The 22,428-nt window shown below is 40.8% G+C and overlaps 1 protein-coding gene across 1 annotated transcript in view; it reads right to left on the bottom strand.

Annotated features, from left to right (window-relative positions):
* LOC126456230 (collagenase-like) overlaps window positions 1-22,428 on the bottom strand; it is a 37,100-nt gene that overhangs the window by 629 nt on the left and 14,043 nt on the right. Inside the window, exons 3-5 of the mRNA XM_050091983.1 lie at window positions 12,210-12,376; window positions 6,680-6,778; window positions 3,781-3,917 (exon numbers count right to left, since the gene is read on the bottom strand). Of these exons, the coding sequence (XP_049947940.1) occupies window positions 3,781-3,917; window positions 6,680-6,778; window positions 12,210-12,376 (403 nt within the window). The remainder of the gene's footprint in view (window positions 1-3,780; window positions 3,918-6,679; window positions 6,779-12,209; window positions 12,377-22,428) is intronic.

Here is a 22,428-nt window from a genome sequence, read left to right as displayed (position 1 = left end):
ACCGGCCACCAATTCCAGCATATCACGAATGATCTTATATATATCTCAAAAGAATTAGGGGAACATGACTATGGGCGCTCCCATACTCCATTGAGCAATAACTGAGGACTGGATATGTTACCAAATTATACCTTTGTCTTCCATAAATTAGACACACAAAAAACACCATTACATCCGCTATTGGTTATATAAAAAGAACTGAACTTTCCAACAGCTGTCGAAAACAAAGTGGAAGCAGTCATTCATCCCGTTAACCTGGGTACTTTTAATTGGACTTCCAGCGCTTCAGTAAGGTGCATGATCTCCGTGAACGTTTATCACTGCCCGACACCTACGTGGCAAGCTCGGTATAAGTCTCCGGAGATGCTCTGCGTTCCCATTCTCCCCATGAGAGTTCTTGCAGAGTCTGTGACGGAACTAAACGACCACGGACTTCTCTGTCAAGCATGTCCCACGTATGTGCCATCCTGTGCTATTGCTTCAATGTCCAGGCGTAAAAAGACACCTCCGCTGACGGCCGTCTCATTGCCTCTGGCATTAGAAGGATCTGTTCGCCTGGCGACAAGGCGACCAAGGACAGAGGATCAGTACGGCTGTCAACTCTGAAGCCTCCACACAACATCACAGAACCTTGAGAATCTGTTGATTTCCTGCACAACATTGGGCAGGTGCCGCTCGCTATGGGCCTTCGCACACGAACAAGGCCATCGCCTTACGTCATAGAATATCTGGCCGCCTCTGTGAATAACATGTTTCGTTAGTGACAAAGTCGTCAATTGACACAGGAACGGCGGAAATGAAGACGTACTGCAGGATGTTGTATCAAGCGGGGTGCTCTAACAGGACGTCTGGGTCGTAAGGTCCAATCCCGTAACCCATTAATTACAATCTGACCGGACACAATGGCTCCTGTGGCTCTTTTGAGGTCGTTTTGCAGTGCTCTGGCGGTATCCGTACGACACCGAAACACAGAGATGACCAGATATCGGTATTCACGTTGGGTTATAATGCGTCAGAGGAATTAGCCAACTCGCCTTGTGTACTGATCTTTTTCCCTGCAGCCCATCCGCAATTTATGGATGACACATGAAGAGGCATTGGAAACTGCAGCAATACGACTGAAAGTCCATCCATTTTGGATGAAACAGACTGCCCTTGCAACTTGCACTGCGTTAAGATATAGCAGTGCATATGCTTGGTTGAATACAACGTCCGCAAATGACAATTTCCATCTGTGTACCTCACTAGAAAACACTGGGACACTGGTACTCACTTCCTTCTGAGAGGTCACCAGACAATTTAATGCATAGTACAACTAGTAAATGGGGAATGATTTTTATTGTTGCCTACTTTGAAAGTGAAGTTCTAAAGCCATGCAATAAGACCACAGGACTGCCCTCATAAAAATAGATTAACATACCGGACGTTGTTACACACGTTCCCCCAATTTCTTTGAACAGAACAACGGGCGCCAATTGAACTCATATGAAGAACCAGAGGACTAGAAATATTCATTCATGGCACAGCACATGGTAAAATACTGCTATATCACAAGGTTGAAGGAAGCAATGTAATTTTTTTCAAAAATTTCTCCAAGGTTATGTTCTTGTTTTATTAATATAAAGAATTAACTGAAATAGAAACATATTCTCTCAACGTTATTGAACAGCAAAGAAATATGAAATAGTCGTACTATCTGGTGCTTTCCATGACATAAATATGCTTATATAAAAAACTTGCACTCGCTCAGCAACTGAAATAAGTTTATCTTAGTAGTATGCTCTGGGACATGAACATCTCAATATGAAAGTGCCAAATTGATGATGATGATGTGTTTATTATTGTGCTCTGTGTGGTAGACATTGATTTTCAATAAAAATCTGAGTAAATACATTAATTAAACAATGTGAACATAGAATTGACTTTTAACAAATTAATCCTTCCGTACAGGGTTGAATTTGGGAATAGAATCTCACTGAGACACCCAGCAAATAATCCTCATCGAACTTCAGATTAATGTGCTCATAACTGTAAAGCACCTGGCGATAGCAACATGCTGCCTAAACACGTCGTGCTAATAAATTTAAGTAAAAAGCTGAAACAGTATAAATTACACTACAGGTCATTAAAATTGCTACACCAAGAAGAAATGCAGACGATAAACTGGTATTCATTGGACAAATATATTATACTAGAACTGACATGTGATTACATTTTCACGCAATGTGGGTGGATAGATCCTGACAAATCAGTACCCAAAACAACCACCTCTGGCCGTAATAAAGGCCTTGATACTCCTGGGCATTGAGTCAAACAGAGCTTGGATGGCGTGACCGGTACAGCTGCCTATGCAGCTTCAACACGATACCACAATTCATCAAGAGTAGTGACTGGCGTATTGTGACGAGACAGTTGCTCGGCCAGCATTGACCAGACGTTTTCAATTGGTAAGAGATCTGGAGAATATGCTGGCCAGGGCAGCAGTCGAACATTTTCTGTATCCAGAAAGGCCCGTACAGGAGTCGTAATACATCTGAAATGTAACGTCCACTGTTCAAAGTGCTGTCAGTGTGAACAAGAGGTGACCGAGATGTGTAACCAATGGCACCCCATAACATCACGCCAGGTGATACGCCAGTATGGCGATGACGAATACACGTTTCCAATGTGCGTTCACCGCGATGTCGCCCAACACGGATAGACCATCCTGATGCTGTAAACAGAACCTGGATTCATCCGAAAAAATGACGTTTTGCCATTCGTGCACACAGGTTCGTCGTTGAGTACACCATCGCAAGCGCTCCTGTCTGTGATGTAGCGTCAAGTGTAACCGCAGCCATGGTCTCCTAGCTGATAGTCCATGCTGCTGGAAACGTCGTCGAACTGTTCGTGCAGATGGTTGTTGTCTTGCAGACGTCCCCATCTTTTAACTCAGGGAACGAGACGTGGCTGCACGATCCGTTACAGCCATGCGGATAAGATGCCTGTCATCTCGACTGTTAGTGATACGAGGCCGTTAGCATCCAGCACGGCGGTCCGTATTACCCTCCTGAACCCACCGATTCCATATTCTGCTAACAGTCATTGGATCTCGACCAACGCGAGCAGCAATGTCGCGATACGATAAACCGCAATCGCGATAGGCTACAATCCGACCTTTATCAAAGTCGGAAACGTGATGGTACGCATTTCTCCTCCTTACAGGAGGCATCACAACAGCGTTTCACCAGGTAACGCCGGTCAACTGCTGTTTGTGTATGAGAAATCGGTTGGTAACTTTCCTCACGCCAGCACGTTGTAGGTGTCGCCACCGGCGCCAATCTTGTGTGAATGCTGTGAAAAGCTAATCATTTGCATATCACAGCATCTTCTTCCTGTCGGTCAAATTTTGCGTCTGCAGCACGTCATCTTCGTGGTGTAGCAATTTTAATGGCCAATAGTGTATTTTATAAACAACGTAACCTGTGTATTCAATATGACAGTCGTTTCAGTTCATGTCTCTTATTGCCCTTCCTTGAGTTACATACTCATTCCTTACGGTGAACTGATATTGGACTCCGAAGATACCCTACTATTTTCAACATAGGTAGAACATTTGTAGGAAATCAGCACTGCTATAATTACATGTACAGGCTGTGTCTGTGGTTGCAACTTCCACTCTGAGATGAAGAAGTTAACACGGGAGGGGAATTAGTGGCGGGTCGCATCAAAACAATTAGAGGACTGACGACTAAAAGAAAATCAGTATTAGTTTTAATGAGTACAACGGGAGGTACTTACGTTGCAGGTGCTCTGTCGGTTGGAGCCGATGGCGCAGAGTGTTGAGGAGACGATGACGCCTCCGTAGTACTGCTGGCAGAGCGAGTTGGAGATGACGCTCAGCGTCGTGTACTGCAGCGTGCTGGCCGTGTTGCCGTCTGGAAACACACCACACGGCCTCCTCTTACCCTTCCCGAATGCTGTCACGGGTGATAGCCTCACTAGTGGCATCAAGCTGCCGTTTGACTGTTCAGTTGCCAAGACAGTTCTTTATGGTTTTTGTCTGTCCGTCCTTCTGATTGGAGGTTTGCTTTATGTAGTAAAATGGAACACTTGCAGCCGTCCTTTAGATGTTACTTATTATATAGCTACCAGTTACGGTGATTCAATACACCATATTCAGACCATAACTGACTCTGAGAGTGTGAACTCCAGTCGTACACACGACCCCTTCAGTGGGCAACATCTATGAACTGGTTATCGTAGACTTCTGTAACAGCGATGTGACTCCAGCCAACAACTTAGTTATTAGTTGCAGACACAACATCGCTGTCTGTACAGTTCGTAGATGTTGGCCACTGATGGGTTCGTGTATAGGATTGGAGTTTACACAGTTAAGGCCTGAAGATGGTATAATGAATCACCGAAACTGGTAATTACACAATAAATAACATCGAAAGGACGTCTGCAAGTGTTCCATTTTATTACATAAGTTCTTTATGATTTTACGTCACGAAACTTCACAGATAATGCAAAGCAGCTAGCGGGCCCAACACAGTCAATAAATCAATGTGATGTATTCATATTATATATTTCCCATCACATACATAATTTGTTTGTATTGCTTTATTAGACCAACAGGGGTCACATAATATTAGGTTTTATTCACAAATCTAACATTTAAGTGAGTATTAACAGAACCAATAATGACAAGTTCAAGCTATGAGGCTTGTTATTGAACTGGTAGTGCAATAACAGAGAATCATAAGTTTGAGTTCGAGTTCGAATATACAATATAAACTTCTTTCATGTGTTATACAGAGGCGATTATCCGCTAAAGATTGCTGGTTAATCTACGCTAGCTGATGACCTTCCAATGCGAAATGTACACTGCATCTTCCAGAAAAGAATTATTCTATAAGCAGCACGAAGTAGATGCGATGTGTACTCTGAAGCCGCAAAGCCAAAACCAGTGGTTAGTATCTCATTTTTACAGTCATAAGCCTTACATGGACGCAGTCTTCATATTCTTATCTTTGTTTCTGTATACTCTTGTTTTACCGATCTTTGTCAACAGTCAGCGCTGAAGTTTCCAATTTTCCTCAGTTTTTACATTTTAATAATGCCCAATCACATGTCCTGTCATCCGACGATTCTTCTCTTATCAATATTCTACAGATTTATTTCGTTGTTTTTTATCCTTTCTAACACGTCCTCATTACCTATTTCATTTGTTAACTTAAATTGTAACATCCTTATGAGGCATCAGCTATAAAAAATTAATGGTTCTTTTGTCTGCAGTCTTACATGAACAAGTTAAACTGTAGCACTACTGAGAACAGTCTTTTCCAAATCTAGCTTAATTGTTGACACTAATAGATTCCTTCTCCATGCTAATGTGCTTTTTGCTTCCACCTTACAACTCCAGTATTTCACACTAGACACTACAATCGTCACATTCTACTTACAGTTTATTCCACTACTCTGATGTTCATGTCTTATCCGGAGAACTATGGGGGCATCCTGGTACCAGAGGTCTTTTTTACCGATATAGGGAGACATAAGTTTAGTTGAATTTTCTCAAAGCTACAGAAGTCACTTATTTCTACTACCCCCAACTCCAATGGTCAAATTTCGTTCAGAATGTCACCAATCAGTCCAGGAACCCCGGAAACTGTGGTATCGACACTAGTCTCGTTCGTTTCACTTTTATTTTTTACCTGTCATCCCCTTAAGATCCACACCCTTGCCCTACGCGTGTTTTAGGCTACAGCATTATTTTTTAAATAATGAGTTATTCGTATCTAGCTTGGTTTGAAATTTCCTGAACTAAAACGTTATCACTTTACACCCTGTCGGTAACTGTCTCCTCATACATAGCCATATGTGTACCAAATTTTGTGCAAATTGCTTCAGACGTTCCATAACTATGCCGAAAAAACACATACTACATGTATAGTTTCTTCTAGGAGAAGAATGTCACCTTCATACCTCTTCAATGACACTTTTGTATTTTTGACTGGAGCATGAATTCGCATTCGCCGCTCCCTTCTCCACAAAAAGTTAACTGGCGGTATTCATGAACTGCACCTCTCCTACACGCTATTTAATATTAGTTAGCTTTACTCAGTTTTTGCAGAAGTTATACTTAAGCATGTATCTCTATACCGTATTCTATAAACTTCGCAATTCTGACTGTAGTATTCCTTGTTACATACGTGACGTTTTTTTATTAATCAATTTTGAAATGCAAATTCCGACTTATTCTTGGCTATCTGTCAGTACCTCATGAGTATTCATTTGTATTTTTCTGTAGATTTATACAGTCAGCAAATTATGAAACTGCCATGTCCAGTTGATCATGTGGTGGTTCCTAGCGTTAGCTGATTGTAATTATTGCGGCAGGTTGAGTACAGTATCTTTCTGGTACCGTAGTAGTACATTTCGTCTCTCGGGCCCCATTGATTTTGCTGATCCAGAAGGTACCTCAAGCAAACTTGTGGCACTGACGAGGTTACTCAGAGGCGTGCTACTTTTACTCAGATCACTCAAAATTTTACACGTTGTAACGTAGTCTTACATTTACAGACTTATTGTCGCTAACTGCCTTACGATTCTTCTGCAAGGACGTTAGTGGTGAGGTGTAATGAAGTATAAGCTTACAAGAAGCCGCCACTTGTGAACGGGAGTGTGTACTTACTATCGGCAGTCAGACCCCAACCGCTGACCGTAGCGGTCTGGCCCTCGAAGCTGTTGCCCGCCTGTGAGCGAGAAGGCAGGTTCACCAGAGCGATGTAACCTGCAAGAATAGAAAAATTTGTCAGATACAGTGAAATGATTCAAACAAAATCTTTTTAGAATTAATATTCACCCTGTAGCGGAATGTGGGCTACTGCTGGCAGGTTAAAACTGCGAGCCGGTCCTGCACACAATTTTGATCTGCCAGGAAGTTTCCTTTCGCATGCCCGGGATTTCTTACAGGAGTGCTAGTCCCACAGTGTATGTAGGAGAACTTTTGTGAAGTTTGGAAGGTAGAAGATAAGGTTCTAGAGGAAGTAAAGCTGTGAGGGGAGGGGGGCCTCGTGAGTCGTGCTTGGATAGCTCAGTCGCTAGGGCACACAAGCGAGAGGGTAAGATCCCAAGTTCGAGTGCTGGCGTTGCACTCGGTTTTAATCTACCAGGAAGTTTAAAAATGCTTTTACATTCCCAAATATTCCCCTGGAAGAATCGATACTTAGAACCCCTGGAGAAATCAGTTCCCAAAATCTATGATAATACTTTGTTGAAAACATCTCTAGTGATGAAAATACCTAAACAGTCAACACATACGGATGAATTTAGTACTTGAATAAACGTACGGCATATACTTGATTTTGAAATGTCGTTGATCGGAATAATTACAATGAATTCGAAAAATGTCAGCACTCAACTCACAGTTTGTGAGAAACCAAACTTTTTTAACTACTTAAATAAATACTGTTAAGTGCAAACCATCGCGCACGGTCTCTGTTTTTTAAGAAGTACTAGTCCAGAAAATTTCCTATGCCATTTATTTCGACCTTAACTGTAGATGATAAAACGATATGAATTAAAAGACACGATGCATTTTCAATGGACATTTGTCGTGCTATTTCTTGTAACTGATATTCCTGCAAAAGACATAGCTTGGATGTTTCGTTTAAAAGAATAGCTTCATGTTCATAGAACTTCTGTGTAAATCAGTTAGATCAGCTAAACTATCTAAAAATCAGTGCCTGTTAGTGGATTGTCCGCAGCTCGTAGTCGTGCGGTAGCGTTCTCGCTTCCCACGCCCGGGCTCCCGGGTTCGATTCCCGGCGGGGTCAGGGATTTTCTCTGCTTCGTGATGACTGGGTGTTGTGTGTTGTCCTTAGGTTAGTTAGGTTTAAGTAGTTCTAAGTTCTAGGGGACTACTGACCATAGATGTTAAGTCCCATAGTGCTCAGAGCCATTTGAACCTGTTAGTGGATTTCAACAAACAAGGGACAAAGCTAAAAATAGCCATGAAGGACCTGTTTACGTAGGGACGTCAAAACCAATCGTGAAGACCAATTACACTGAGATGAGCCTTTAAAATCTGCTGAAAAGGACAAATGTTTTTTTGAATATAAGCAATGATTCTCAGAACCTGTAAATCAAGTGAAGGCCGATGTTTTTAAGACAAGCATCAAAAATAAAAGGATTACGCCTCAAACCAAGAATTTCGTTGGTTATACATAACGAAAAAGACATAGGAATCAGAATTTTTTCTTCAAAAAAGGCATATATTATAGAGTAAAGGTACAATAAACTCAAATAAAAACATTACGACACTTGTTCTCAGATTGCGAATTTGTTTGATGTCAGGTGTACAAGATATACTCGTAGATACAAACTAATCAGCCAGACCATTATGACCACTGCCAGCCGGCCGGGGTGGCCGAGTGGTTCTAGGCGCTACAGTCTGGAACCGCGCGACCGCTACGGTCGCAGGTTCGAATCCTGCCTCGGGCATGGATGTGTGTGATGTCCTTGGGTTAGTTGGGTTTAAGTAGTTCTAAGTTCTAGGGGACTGATGACCTCAGAAGTAAAGTCCCATAGTGCTCAGAGCCATTTGAATCATTTTTTGAACTTAAACCTCGTTATGCCACACTGTCAACAACCACTAACGCACATAATGTCATTCCCGCAACGTGGAGAAAGCAACGCTATTGTCGTAGTTTTTAGCCCATCTAGGCACGCAATCCTTATTTTATTTTACATGTCTGAAGGAAAAGGCAATGCTGACAATCCACGGCTGTATTAAATGTCACGAAATTTGTTCGCAGATTGCGAATTCCTTGAACGTCACCTGTAGTACGTACAGATATATGTACAATCTATTAGTGACAAGTCAAAATTTGTGCCGTGTGATGTTTCAGTTTCCACATTTTAAAAAGTGAGAAATAACACTTAAATTTGCATGCTCTGCAGAAAATTATAAAACTGATGTAAAAGTACTCTCAAGTATCAACCAACAAAGCAAACTGATTTCCGTGGCAGGGTGGCAGTAGCATCCTAGAAAGAAGAGGTAGATGTATAAATTATCTACGCTCCGTTATCGTTAGAAGTAAAGCATCTTAACGTGTTAATCGAGTACTGCGCTATAAAGTGACTGTCTGGATGCTGTAAAAGTGCAGAATGACGCTTCTTTGTCTTTCCTGCCTACATTGGTAGCTGTTTTCTGTAAGATATGGCGAGTTTTCTTGAAATGTGCGTAGTATATCTATAGTCAATTATTCAGTGATTTTCTTTACCTTTCTCGGTAACAAGGCATTTGATACTTATTTAATCCGTGTTTTATATTCAATCAGAGTTTTTATTATCCAGCAATATTGCCACAATATTACAATTTGCTGCATTATTTTTAATATAGTGGCAGCAAAAACATACGGTAGATTAAAGGGGCCCGCCAGAGACGATGTCGTTAAATATGTTCTTCGTTTGGTTTCCTGAACCCGACGTGGGTAGTAAGGATCAAACCCGAACCAAAGGCTGAGCCGTATAGTGCGCTATAACCTATGCCTTTAGAACGACTGACACTAATTATTGTATCTGGCGAGCCGCTTGAATTTACGCCTGATTGTCTAACTTCAACGCAAATTAACTTGTAAACGAGCAACGTATCGAATCTCTTTTCGTAACAGTTATTTCACAGCACAAATAACCTGCAACGCGCTTAAAGGCTTTTCAGAATGTTTCTGAGCAGTCTGTGTATTGCCTACGATGAACACAAAACCGCAATCGCGCGATCAAGGCATTACACAAAACTTACTTGTAGCTGTATCGAAGCACAAGAATTCTCCATCAGTGAAATGGGAGGGGGGAGGGGGGTGCATTACGTATGTTGCAATCTGAATGGACGTTGCTAACGTGAAAGACAATTAATGAAATATTTTGGGAAATATTTTAGAAGGACGTACAAAATGGTTCAGATGGCTCTGAGCACTATGGGACTTACCATATGAGGTCATCAGTCCCTTAGAACTAAGAACTACTTAAACCTAACCAACCTAAGAACATCGCACACATCCATGCCCGAGCCAGGAATCGAACCTGCGACCGTAGCAATCGCGCGGTTCCGGACTGAAGCGCCTAGAACCGTGGCCGGCAAGGGCGTACAGTATCACCATTACACTCACCAACACTCTCCTAATACACACAAAACTCCCATATCCGCAAGAAACGGGGCTAGCACACGCAAAGGAAGTATTAAGTGATCACTGGGTTCGTATTTTTGGCAGGCTGTTCTTGGGAATTATACCATGTCCTTGGGGCGGCAGTGGTTTTGCAGTAGTCCTGCAGCCGAGGCGGGTAAGAACCTTCACAGAACTTTGCCGATGTAGCCTAACAATACCTTTGTCGATAGTCGGCTGAATTTCCCAATCAACAATGTCACATGACATTTACATTTTTGTTCGATGAACTTGATGCAGTAGATGGGAACCTCGTTTCCCCGCTGTCACTGGCGGAAACACGAAGCCAGTTCTGCATACATTCCGACCGCGTCACTCCTAAAACAGTTCAGTGTTGTCTTAGGGTCAAATAATCTAAGAAATTTGACCTCGGTGGTATCGTGATAGGTTCAGTAACGTAACATACACAAGCAGCCACCTCTCAAAGGAATCAACGCCTTGAGGTAGGCTGCTACACCACAGCCAAAACGTCTCACACTTTACTATTTTAGCATTTTAAGTATGTTGTAACATGATGAAGCAATACACCATGAAGGATTTTAAGGGGATGGCAACAATTTGACAATTAATACTGCAGTTCCTGTCTCAAACATATCATAAGCGCAGAACATCATTAAAAAGATGCTCAGCTGTTTGAAAGCTCTTTAGAGTGGCGAAATGGATAAAACGATGGACGATATCGAATAATTCGTCGAAAATTTGATGCTGGAAATGATACTTCAAAATTCAGTAACATACTCACTATAAACTTTCAAAAAACAGTTTGTACCTACAAGAGTAAACTTTAGCAGGAAGTCGAATTTCTGACGAGCAAGATATCGCAGTGCTTAGCACAGTAGACTTTCATTCGGGAAGACGACGGTTCTATAACGCGTCCGGCCATCCACATTCAGGTTTCCTGTGATTTTCCAAAGTCGCTCCAGGCAAATGTCGACATGGTTGCTTTGAAAAGGGCACTGTCGATTTCATTCTGTAATCCGAGTCCGTGCTCTATCTGTAATGACCACGCATTAAACTCCAATGTTTCTTTTGTTTCATCGTTTAACAGGGAATTCTTTTAACTCCAAAAGATTTTTCAACCCCTTCAGTTTCGTGTTAAGCACTTTTCACTGTGTTATTCTTATGTCCACGTACAGAACTAAATATAATAATTATAGGTTGCTTGGCACACGTTCGATGTCGCTTCGGAACATTCTTAAGTAGTTAAGACACAAAGGAATCAGACATTGGCTGCAAGCGGAAATTGATTTAAATCAAAGAGGAAAGATGAAAATTTGTGCTGGACCAGGATTCGAACTTGAGTCTCCTGCTTACGAGGCAGATGCACTGATCACTACACCATCCGCACACAAAGCTAGCCAGCTCAGCTGCACGGAGTACGCTAGAACTCCTCCCATCAACCCCAAAGTCTCTACTTCTCCACACCCTACTAATGTAGCGCCCCTTGCCCGTTTCCCTCATTACTCACGGCATTTTGCCGATTCCTGTTAAGAGATCATTGTCAGGAAGAATAGAAAACACGTATCTATGATTAAGATGAGAACCGCCAACAATCTCTACAGTGTGGATTTATACCAGACTTGAACTCTTATAGGAATCAGCGAAATACCGCAATAGTGAGAATAATAGGCAACTGGCACTACATAAGTAGTGGGTGTATAAGTTGAGATTTTCGGTCTGGCGTGTGGTGTGACCACTGTGTCCAGATGGTGCAGTGGTCAGTTCATCTGCCTTTGTAAGCACGAGACCTGGGTTTGAATCCCAGTCTGGCACAGATTTTCAACTTTCCCCATTGTTTAACTCAATGCCCGCTTGCAGCCAATGTTCCTAATTCCTTGGCGTCTTAATTCATAGTGGCTGCTGGATCAAAAAATTGTGCCTTTTTTCAGATGTGTCCAAAAAACAGACAATAAATATATATTCATTCTTAAGCAGTGTCGAAAACAGTTCAGTTTTATTTGTGTGTACGCTAAATTATGGCCACACGTGTGGACTTACTGTTGAGCTGCACATTGGTGCCCAGGAAGATGACGGCGATGTCGTTGTTGAGCGTGTTGGCGTTGTAGCCGGAGTGCACCGTCGTCGACCTGGTGTTGATGGTCACGCGGCCAGACTCGCTGCCGCTGCGGCGGATGCCTCCCAGGCTCACCGCCCACGTGCTGAACCTGTCGCAGCGGAAGGCCTCGTTACGGTACAGATCACCATCGATGAAGGAAAAATTTGCTTTTTATTTTCGTACTCAGCATTCACTAGAATTTTCTGTCTTATTCTTCTTCTTTGTTAGCCTTAGACCCGTCTAGTTCGGACTCGGCTGTCAAAATTTGACAGATTTTTGAAATTTAACAGATTTATATTTATTTGGCTTTTGCGGCCGGATACCCTTCACGTCCCCCCAAGCGAAGGAAGTCGTGAATCGTGTAAACTTTATCCTGCGTCAGATTGTATTTCAACTGTTTTTGTATTGCGTTTTCTGAGGCGGAAATTGGGGACCATCCCAACGACCCTAAACGAGCCTAAACCAGCCTATTTGCCTAAACAAGCGTGGAAAACTACTCAGAGGAAAAAGTTTCTGTTCTTATCTATATTTCAATTTATTGGTCGCAATTATAACTGCAACACTGAGAAGGATAGAAAATAACGAAATATCCGACAGGTGTACGAGTGTAAGGTAGTACGGGTCACATTGGCTCATAGTGCAAACCGCCCGATGCCAGTGTCGCTTTGGGCCGATGTAGCTCTTGCCGAATGCCTATTGGAAACCCTGGTGATAACTACTGTATCACTTGACAAGAGAGCCGTCTATTGTTGCTTCCAGCGTCTTCTTGATGACAGTCCGAGAACCCTCTGGCACCGTAAAGTACAAAATTATTAAGATTTTCGTGGCCATTTGTTGACAAATTAGTTGCTCGCTTCTGTCACGGGTTCTTCAGCTAACAATGGTTTGATGACTTTTTTGACGTTTCGTCAGCGCGAGTGGTTGGCTTTGTCAAAGCTTCACCTTCAACTGCTGGTGGTGGGCTGGAGTCGAGCTCGCTCATGCAGATTGTGGCGGGTGGTTGTATCTGAAGTGAAGCTACTCACAGACGTCCAGTGTCGGCTGTAATTATCGTGTTAAGTCGAACTTAGTAGATACACTAATGCGTTAATGCAGAACACATTTTCGCTGGAGAGAGAAAAAAAACTGTTCCAGTTTTGACCACCAGGTTCAAATTTCTCCCTGCGAATGCAAGAAAACGCACAGAAATATTTCCATATGTAACGGGTTAGGAACTGGACGTGGGCAAAAAAGGTCAAAAAAATGAGTAAGGTGTATTGTTGATTTTGTTATAAGCCGACAGTTAAACAATTTGTTCAATATGAGCGCTGGAGACGTCGACAGATGCTTCATCTGTAAAACGTGATCAACAGTTGCTCGCAGATACTGAGCAACGTGTTCTTGCATTCTGTAGATACTGAGCAACGTGTTCTTGCATTCTGTTCTCCAGATCAGCCAAAGACCGAGCGTTTCCTGGTAAAAGTATTCTTTTGGATACCCCAAAGTCAAAAATCACATGGATTCAAATCAGGTGATCTCGCAGGCCATGCATCTGAAAAACATCTAGAGCTAAGACGTCCATTGAAGATTGCGTTAAGCAGATCTTTCACTGGGCAAGCGACATGAGGTGGTTACCACAAAGTTGCGCTCTTTCAATGCTGGAATCACATGCTGCACAAGAAGGCCTCGACAACACACAGACATCACGGTATCCTCTTCAAACAACAACGGACCGTGAACAAAGATGCTTGTGAATCCATATCATACAGTCACATAGAGCGTCTGCAATGTCTCTACATGTATAACACGCGACTTAAAAGTAGCCCGGTTTCGGCACTTCTGTGTATTCACTGCTCCCTGTAGTGCAAAATGTGCCCCACCACTTCACTTAATATTGTCCAGCTACATGGCATCAAACTCGATCCGTATCAGAAACCAAAGAGCAAATTCAGAATGAGGTTTGAGTTGCTGCACTGTTTGGATTTTGTACGGTTAGCATTGTGCCACACACCGCAATTCTTTCCGTATTGTTGATCACGGGATGAGCAATTCTCGTGACACTGTACGAGCACTAGTACCGCCTGGGACATGTGCTGAATGGTTAGTTACAGCAACAGGAACCTCGTTAACAACTTCCAATGGGATAGGACGCCTTGCTCTTTTAGGTGCTTTATCAGGCTCACGTGTGTTTTCGAATTTCGTTAACATCTTCTTTTAACCGTTTAATGACATCGGGTGTCTCCTCAGACCTTTCAGTTGACGATACTCTCTCAATGCAGCAATGTAATTGCTGCCATTCATGTCAAACAGTTTCACTAACAGTGCACGGCCTCTCTTCTCGATAGCTATACTCTTCACTCACGTTATGGCTTGTCTAATGATAGCATGTATTTTATACCGTCAGAGGCCATCAGCATTTATCCATCCGACTGACATGTGCTGCCCATACAAGATGCTTGGTTCTCATCAGTTCAAAAGGTTCAAATGGCTCTGAGCAGTATGGGACTTAACATCTGAGGTCATCAGTCCCCTAAAACTACTTAAACCTAACTAATCTAAGGACATCACACACATCCATACCCGAGGCAGGATTCGGAGCTGCGACCGTAGCAGCAGTGCGATTCCAGACAGAAGCGCCTAGAACCACTCGGCCACAATGACTGGCTTCGCATCAGTCCTACAATGTTTGGTCTATTGTACATTTCGTCTAGTTCACAATAATGTCTGATCCTTCATTCTCCAGTGACCTCATTTTGTACCGGACCAAAGATCTTCCTTAAGACTTTCCACTCAAAAACAAGAAGAAGATTGTTCAAATCTGTTTCCCGGACACTCCAATTTTCACAACTATACGGTACTACGGGTTTAATCATTGTTTTATACAGCTGGAGTTTTAAATTCCTAGAGAGACCACGCGATGCAAGAAGTTGACTGAGACCAAAGTATGATCGGTTGGTGACTTGGATCCTCGCTTTGATTTCTGCTTCACATGCTGCGTCTTCTGTAAAGATTACCCCAGATACTTAAATTCACGAACACTTTTGTAGGGTCGGTTTCCAACTATCAAAGGCCGGAGTGTGTCTCTTGAATAAGCATGGGTCCTACTCATCACCAGATATTCCGTCTTTGATTCATCCTCAAGGAGCCCAATTTTGCTTACTTCCGCCTCTACACTTTCGCTCATCCGCATTAGTTCCTCCTTAGATCTGGACAACAGGGCCACATCATCAACAAAAGCGAGATGTGTGATTTTCTCACCCTCTACAACCTCGAAGCTTTACCGAAAGACTTCTCTCATTATCGTTTCAAGTGTCAGGTTGAACAAAACCGGTGACACACAATCTCCTTGTCTCAGCCCTGTGTTCATGTTGAAGCTCTCCGTGAGTTGGTTCCCGAGCTTCACTTTGCCTTTTGAATCAGTGAGACAAATTCCAACTAGGCTTACGAGTTTCTTAGGTATTCCAAACTCCGTTAGGCAGTTCCTCAGGCTCTCATAGTGGATGCAGTCATACGCTTTCTTAAGATCTTTGAAAAGCACATGAAGTACTTAGCCATACTACCAGAACTTTTAGGTGAGTTGTCGCAGCGTAAAGATGTTGTCGACAGTTGAACGGCCCTTTCTGAATTCCCCATGATATTCAACAATCACTTCTTCTAACCAGTATTGAAACGTCCCCTTTGAACAATTATACATGACTGTCCTTAAACTGACATACAATATTTTTAGCGCAACGCAATCTGACTTTCAAAAATCCCTGCAAAAGAATGGCCCTGAGTAACATTAAACTATACCTTTCACAAATCACTTACCTCACAAAAATCTTCGCTACTTAAGCTACTGCAATACAGCGAGCGCCACTACTGCCAGCTAAATAAAAGATTCAAACTACAGAAGGCACTAACTACTGATAGGGATAGTTAGCAAATGAAAGATACTAATAGAGAACAAACAATGTATTTACCTTAATATCATCAAAAGTCATAATATATATAGCAGTTCATCACAAATTACAAAACTCCGCCATCTCTCTCCCCACATCCACCACTGCTGGCGGCTCACCTCCAACTGCGCAACGCTACGCGCTGTTCACAGCCAGCTGCCTAACACTACAATGACGAGTATTACAACAATGCAAAGCAGCCACAGACTGCACACAGCACAGCCAGTGATTTTCATGCAGAGGTGGCGTTACCAATAAAAAACCTAAACAGCCTACTTACTTAGCCCCCATGCTCCCCACAAAAAATTTTACAAATTGGTTTGGGCAGTGGCCAATACAGATTTGAAAAAAATTTTCGTAATTACAATAACAAAAAAATCAAATGCACACACTTATTGATACAATGTTGGTCAAAAGCTAAAAATTTCTCACAGTCCATAAAGACAGTCCAGATTGTTCATCACAGTAAAAATGCAGAGTTTTTCTCAAAGTCTGAGCAGTAAAAGAAAATGCACACAGAAGTAGTGGATTTCCATGCAGTCTTGAAGAAGTAGTGTTGTCCTTCCAACGGAAAGACAGTGCTGACTCTTGACATGCATACAGGTAATGGGCCACAACAGAGCAAACCCACAGCAGAGTCAGTCGAAATTTTGAAGAGTATTGGTAGGTAGGTCATCACAGAGCAGACCCACTGTAGTCCTGGTAGAGATTACGGTATTGGTGGGCCACCAGAGGTGCAGACCCATTGCAGTCCTTGTAGAAATAATGATACTGATGGATCATCAAAGATGTAGACCCACTGTAGTCCTTGTAGAGATAGCCAGCAGCCATCTGTTGTGACTGTGCAGGTGCACAATCACCATTGAAGAGTCTTGCGGATAGTATAGCAAGTCCATAAAACACCACTTGTGCACTCACAAAGTTTTCGGAACTGTCCTTAGAACCAACAATGCTGTTATCCAGTCCCTTGCTGAATTATTAACACACATGCAAACACTAACAGTCCCTACTTCTCACATATTGTCCATATACTATGACCAACAGAAATGTGTGCGGTGAAATGTAACTTACAAGTTAATAATAAGATGAACTGGTGTCAATTACAATTTTATAACATGAGAATACAATTACAAACGTACAAAATACATCATTAAAGAACATAACAATACAGATAACATTTGTAGTAAAACAGGCGTTACAAAAGAATAGAAATAGACATATACGTCAGTGTTACAGGAATTATGACATGAGTACATACATAAAAGATCAGAATAACTTTCGAAACATCAACTTCACACTTGAGCATTAAAACAAAACAGAATAAATAATGTGTAAGCATATTTATAAGGTAAATAACATATTATTAATGCCAATTATATTTGAGGATAACAGTATTCCTCATCATAGTGAATGTAGCTTAGTATTAGAAGAAGAAAAAATCCTATGAAACTACACAGAGACAGGAAGAAAACAAATACACAAGGGTACACAAACATATAGTGGGATAATACAAAAGGAAAGGACAGGGTTTGTTGTACTGCAGTATTTTGCAAACAAAACTTTCTTTACTTCTTGGAGATCTCCCTTCATTCATCATTATTCCCAAAAAGTCCTATCTATACCTGCTTTCTGTATTCTATTCATATTTCTTTCAATATAATTATTTCTCAGTGTACACTACTCATTTGGGCCCAAATCTTTTTTATATAACTTCGCAATGCATTCTTTACCTATTCTCCATAGTCAGTTTCTTATATAGTCTACCCCCTCTTAAGCTAACTTAAATCTACTGAGCTCAGATGCTAAACTAAGGGACAAGGCAATGCAGCAGCACATAAAACAATTAATATAAACAGCAATAAAAAAAATGGAAAATCGCAAAGCAAGCTACAGTAAATCTAAATTACCAAGCAATTCAACATTACAACTAATATGAGGCAATGCGCAGCAAACAAAAAAATAAATCTGGCTTAGCAGAGTAACACAAATTAAAGTTCAGTAGCACTATGCCTGGCAAACAGCAGCTTATATCTAAACATGACATAGCTCAAGCAGAAAAAATAGTACACTAAAGATAACAATGCAGATAAGGGAAATGTATAATCACATCTTAATGTCTAAGTAATTAAAGTGGTGCACCACAACAACTTATTGTAAAAAAAACATTACCATGTACTTGAAAAGAAAATTATAGATGCAGTTACCGTTATTAGTCCCTTCTTATTGTTCTTTCCTTTCCAAGTGCTCCTTTTTTGAAGAATGTGGATCAAAAAATTATTATTTAATAGATCTGTTGACAGAAAGTGTTCACATTAGCAAATGCATTTAATTTAATTTTATGAAACCAATGCTGCAACACAGCTGGAAAACAGATGTCAAATGAAATAAGCAATTACGCAAACCAAAGCATAAAAACATCATTCAATAGCTATGTGGCATTTCGTAAGTCAGTAGCTCTCAACTCTCGTAGAAAGACACTTGTCATTATCAGGTTTGCAGATGTAAGAATATTTCCCATCAGTTCATAAGCATTTCAGTAAATATCATAAATTACGAGCTCCACAGTATGCTTTCAACAAGGAAATGTCAATAGCGAGGATAATGGCCTCCCCCTTTTTTTTCTTTTTCTACCTGTGCTTCCGGAAAGGCACACCCTAATGGCTTGTTCTCTAGGTGTCTGACACAGCGGTGTGCCGACGACGCACGTGCAGGTGGTCACTTAACTTTCTTACAGAAATATTTACGACAGCAGTTTCCGCTACAGTGACAGTCTCATATACAAAATTTCACGGGTCGAGAATTTGCGTTGCAAATGTGTAGAAACAAAACCCTACAAATATAACAGTGTCCGAAAAATTTTCGCCGGCATTGTGATATATTCACGCATTTACACACATTTCATAACTCTTAAAGTACGATTCTTGGTTTCCAACAACCTTTTCCACAAATCAGAGTCCCTAATCACTACTCATTATTCCTTACCTTATTCGTCGACACTTCTTCAATATTTCATCATAACAGCTACGTGGCTTAATCAAATAACTCATATAGCATCAGCCTATTAATCATAAACATACCTCAGCAGCATAATACACATCGTCGTCGTAATAATAACATCATAACACCTCAGTCAAATCTCAAAATCGTCATAGCTTCCTCCAATAATTTCAAAACCTAAAAAAATTCTCTGCTCATGTCAAAAGTGTCATCTACCTCAAACGTACTTTAAAATCATGCTCCCTTACCAAATACATCATTCAAAGCTCTCATAGTATCACAATGATTCCGAAAAAATATGAACAGTTTACAAAGTACAGACAAAATACAGTTTCATAAGTGTGAAGTTACCCAACTGTGTATTGCGTAAACATGTGACACTGATGTAGTAAAAAAATGTTTATCTCTCAGTTAAATGATCAGATAGCTGCGTAATTTGTGTGTTAGAGAAATATGGTACCGATGTGTAAAGTTGTATAAGCAAATACCATATTAGCTAGGGTTCCTTGTGGTTGCCACACACATGGTACACAAAGTAAGCGTGTACCCCCATGAGGATTAATGTAATTATACTCTCAGGTGTTACAGATTACATCAATGAAATGAAATGTATCGCTGAAAACCTTTGTATCATTGTACTTCAAATATCTTTAAAAATAAATGTTTTAAGTACAAAATTAAACACTCAAATGCGTGTCCTGTAGCGCTAAATGTGCGTCTTGCTGTAAGATAATTCTGTGGAAGTGTCATACTTATCGTCCTCCAAAAGCTAAGTTCTGCAGGAGTCAATGTACTTACCTCATGATAAACAAAAGTGAAATGCTTTATGTATAGATATCTTAGTTATTACGCTTATTGCCATGATGAAGAAAGTACTGTGCTGTAACGTATTGTTGTGCTACGGAAAAGGCAATCTCATTGTAGCTATACCACAAAAGTTACTACTAAAACTTGTTTTACTTTGCAGAATAAAACAGAAAAACTGTGCAGAAATAAAACAGATACACCGCAAAAGCAACAATATAAATTGTGTCACACATTAGTAGCGTTGTGATATAGTCGTGTAGCTGTCAAATAAACTAACCACTTTGCCATCTGGTATCTCACTGAAAGTACTTTAAATCCAGAATATATTTTCAAGTAAACCAAAATGTTGCATTAAAATCTCATTAGCAGTACTGGTAAATGTTCTAAGTATGTAAGCCTTATAGTCGTTCCATAATCGTGCAACTAACAAGCAAGAATGTACACACACAATAACACTGTGACGTCTGTTCACTATAACAATGCATTCGTCATTTCTGTTTAAATAAGTTCTCTTGGTTCTTGATTGGATATTTAACTTCAAACATTGTTGTATGTTAACAGATTCTAAGTCTGACAAAGCATATTAGTAATGTGAAGCGAAAAATTTTATGACAAAGACTAAGTTAAAAAGCAGATTATCTTTCAATAAACGGTTTTACATGTTAAATGTAGTGTAAACCTTTACTCTTCCTAGTACGCAGAGTTTCAACTTCAACGCAATTATCATGTGGTATACGTCGGATTCTGTATGGTCCATTGTAAACTAGAAAGAATTTGTGACTCAAGTGTTTCTTCTTATGTGACAATGAATGAGCTTTAATGATAACTTTCTGACCAATATACAATTTCTTTGCATTTGCTTTACCGTGTAGTTTCCTCCTTTTGTCTGCTGCAGATTTTATATTTTTAAGAGCCAAATCAATTATGTCTTTGTGTCGAAGTTTACGTGTATTCGGGAAAGGTACAAGCTCTCTGATTCTGTTCGGTGGTTCTTCATTCTTCAGTACAAGAGTAGGTGGTAAAAGCAGTGGAGTTATGAGGCATTTCATTCAGCACGTTTTGAAATAAGTGTAAATATCTGTCCCAATGCTGATGCTTTCTGTGACAATAAAGTCTGCAAAGCTTATTGATTTCTTTCATAATCCGTTCGGAGGGGTTACAATGTGGTGAGTACAATGAAATAAAAACAGGTTTGATTTTATGGTTGCGAAGCATGCGTGACCAAACAGCAGATCTGAATTGCGGTCCGTTATCTGAAATGACTTTGCTAACGTGTCCAACTTCACGTAAAAATTTTTTAACAAAGGCGTTGGATACAGACCGTCCAGTGGCTTTACGTAACGGTGTGAAAGAAACAAATTTTGAAGTAAGTTCAACAGCGACTAGAACGTACGAAAATCCATTAGATGTTCTGACAAGCGGTCCGAAGAGATCAACAGCAGCAAATTCTTTTAATTTAGAAGGAATGATAGGAAACAACGGAGCACGATGTGAGACAGTAGATGGTTTCGCCTTTTGACAAAGTTCACAAATAGACAAGACTCTTCGAATTCGCTTTTCCATATTGTTAAAATAACAAGTCGTTCGAAGAATATGATAACATTTTCGTGGGCCAAAATGTGCGTAGCTGAAATGAATGTACCAAATGAGCTTATTAACAAAATCGTCTGGAATGCAAAGTACCCATAGCTTGTCATCAACAGTGCAGCGTTTGAACAGTATGTTGTTTCTAACCAGATAATAATGGCGAATTTGAGTGTGTGTCTTTTCATGCCATTTGCTCTTTATGTCTTTCCAAATCGGATCTTTATCTTGTTCATGAGCAATGTCCTTTAAAGATGTGGTGATGAAGTTTTCAAAGGCGACTTTCTGAATGTAAAGAATACTGAAATTTTTCTCGAGGTTGCCTTCTGTGGTACTTTTCTCAAGCCCAGTCGGTGCGCGTGACAGTGCGTCCGCAACAATGTTCTCCTTGCCGGGAATGTAGACTATTGTGAAGCGGAATTCTTGCAGAAACAATGCCCAACGTTTTAACCTGTCATGATTTAATTTTGAAGACATAAGAAATTGTAATGCACGATGATCACTGTATACTTTTACGTGCTTACCAGAAAGAAAGAAACGGAATTTGTTAAATGCCCAAACAATAGCTAAAGCTTCTAATTCAGTAACGGAATAATTTTTTTCAGATTTTGTTAGCACTCGGCTAGCAAAAGCAATGGTTTTCTGAACAGTAGTGTCATTTTCTGTGGCTTCTTGAAATAAATGGGCACCAAGACCGACTTTAGAAGAATCCGTGCTAAGGCAGAAATCTTGTGACAGATCTGGATGAGCTAAGATTGGCGAGTGAAGTAACGCTTCTTTCAAAGAATTGAATTCCAACTGTGCTTGTTCGTCCCAGTTCCAAATAGTATTTTTTCCAGTGAGAGAACAAAGT

The sequence above is a fragment of the Schistocerca serialis genome, chromosome 2 (genome assembly GCF_023864345.2).
Source record: "Schistocerca serialis cubense isolate TAMUIC-IGC-003099 chromosome 2, iqSchSeri2.2, whole genome shotgun sequence".
In the NCBI taxonomy this organism is placed as follows: Eukaryota; Metazoa; Arthropoda; class Insecta; order Orthoptera; family Acrididae; genus Schistocerca; species Schistocerca serialis.
This window is presented reverse-complemented; position numbering and strand designations above follow the sequence as displayed.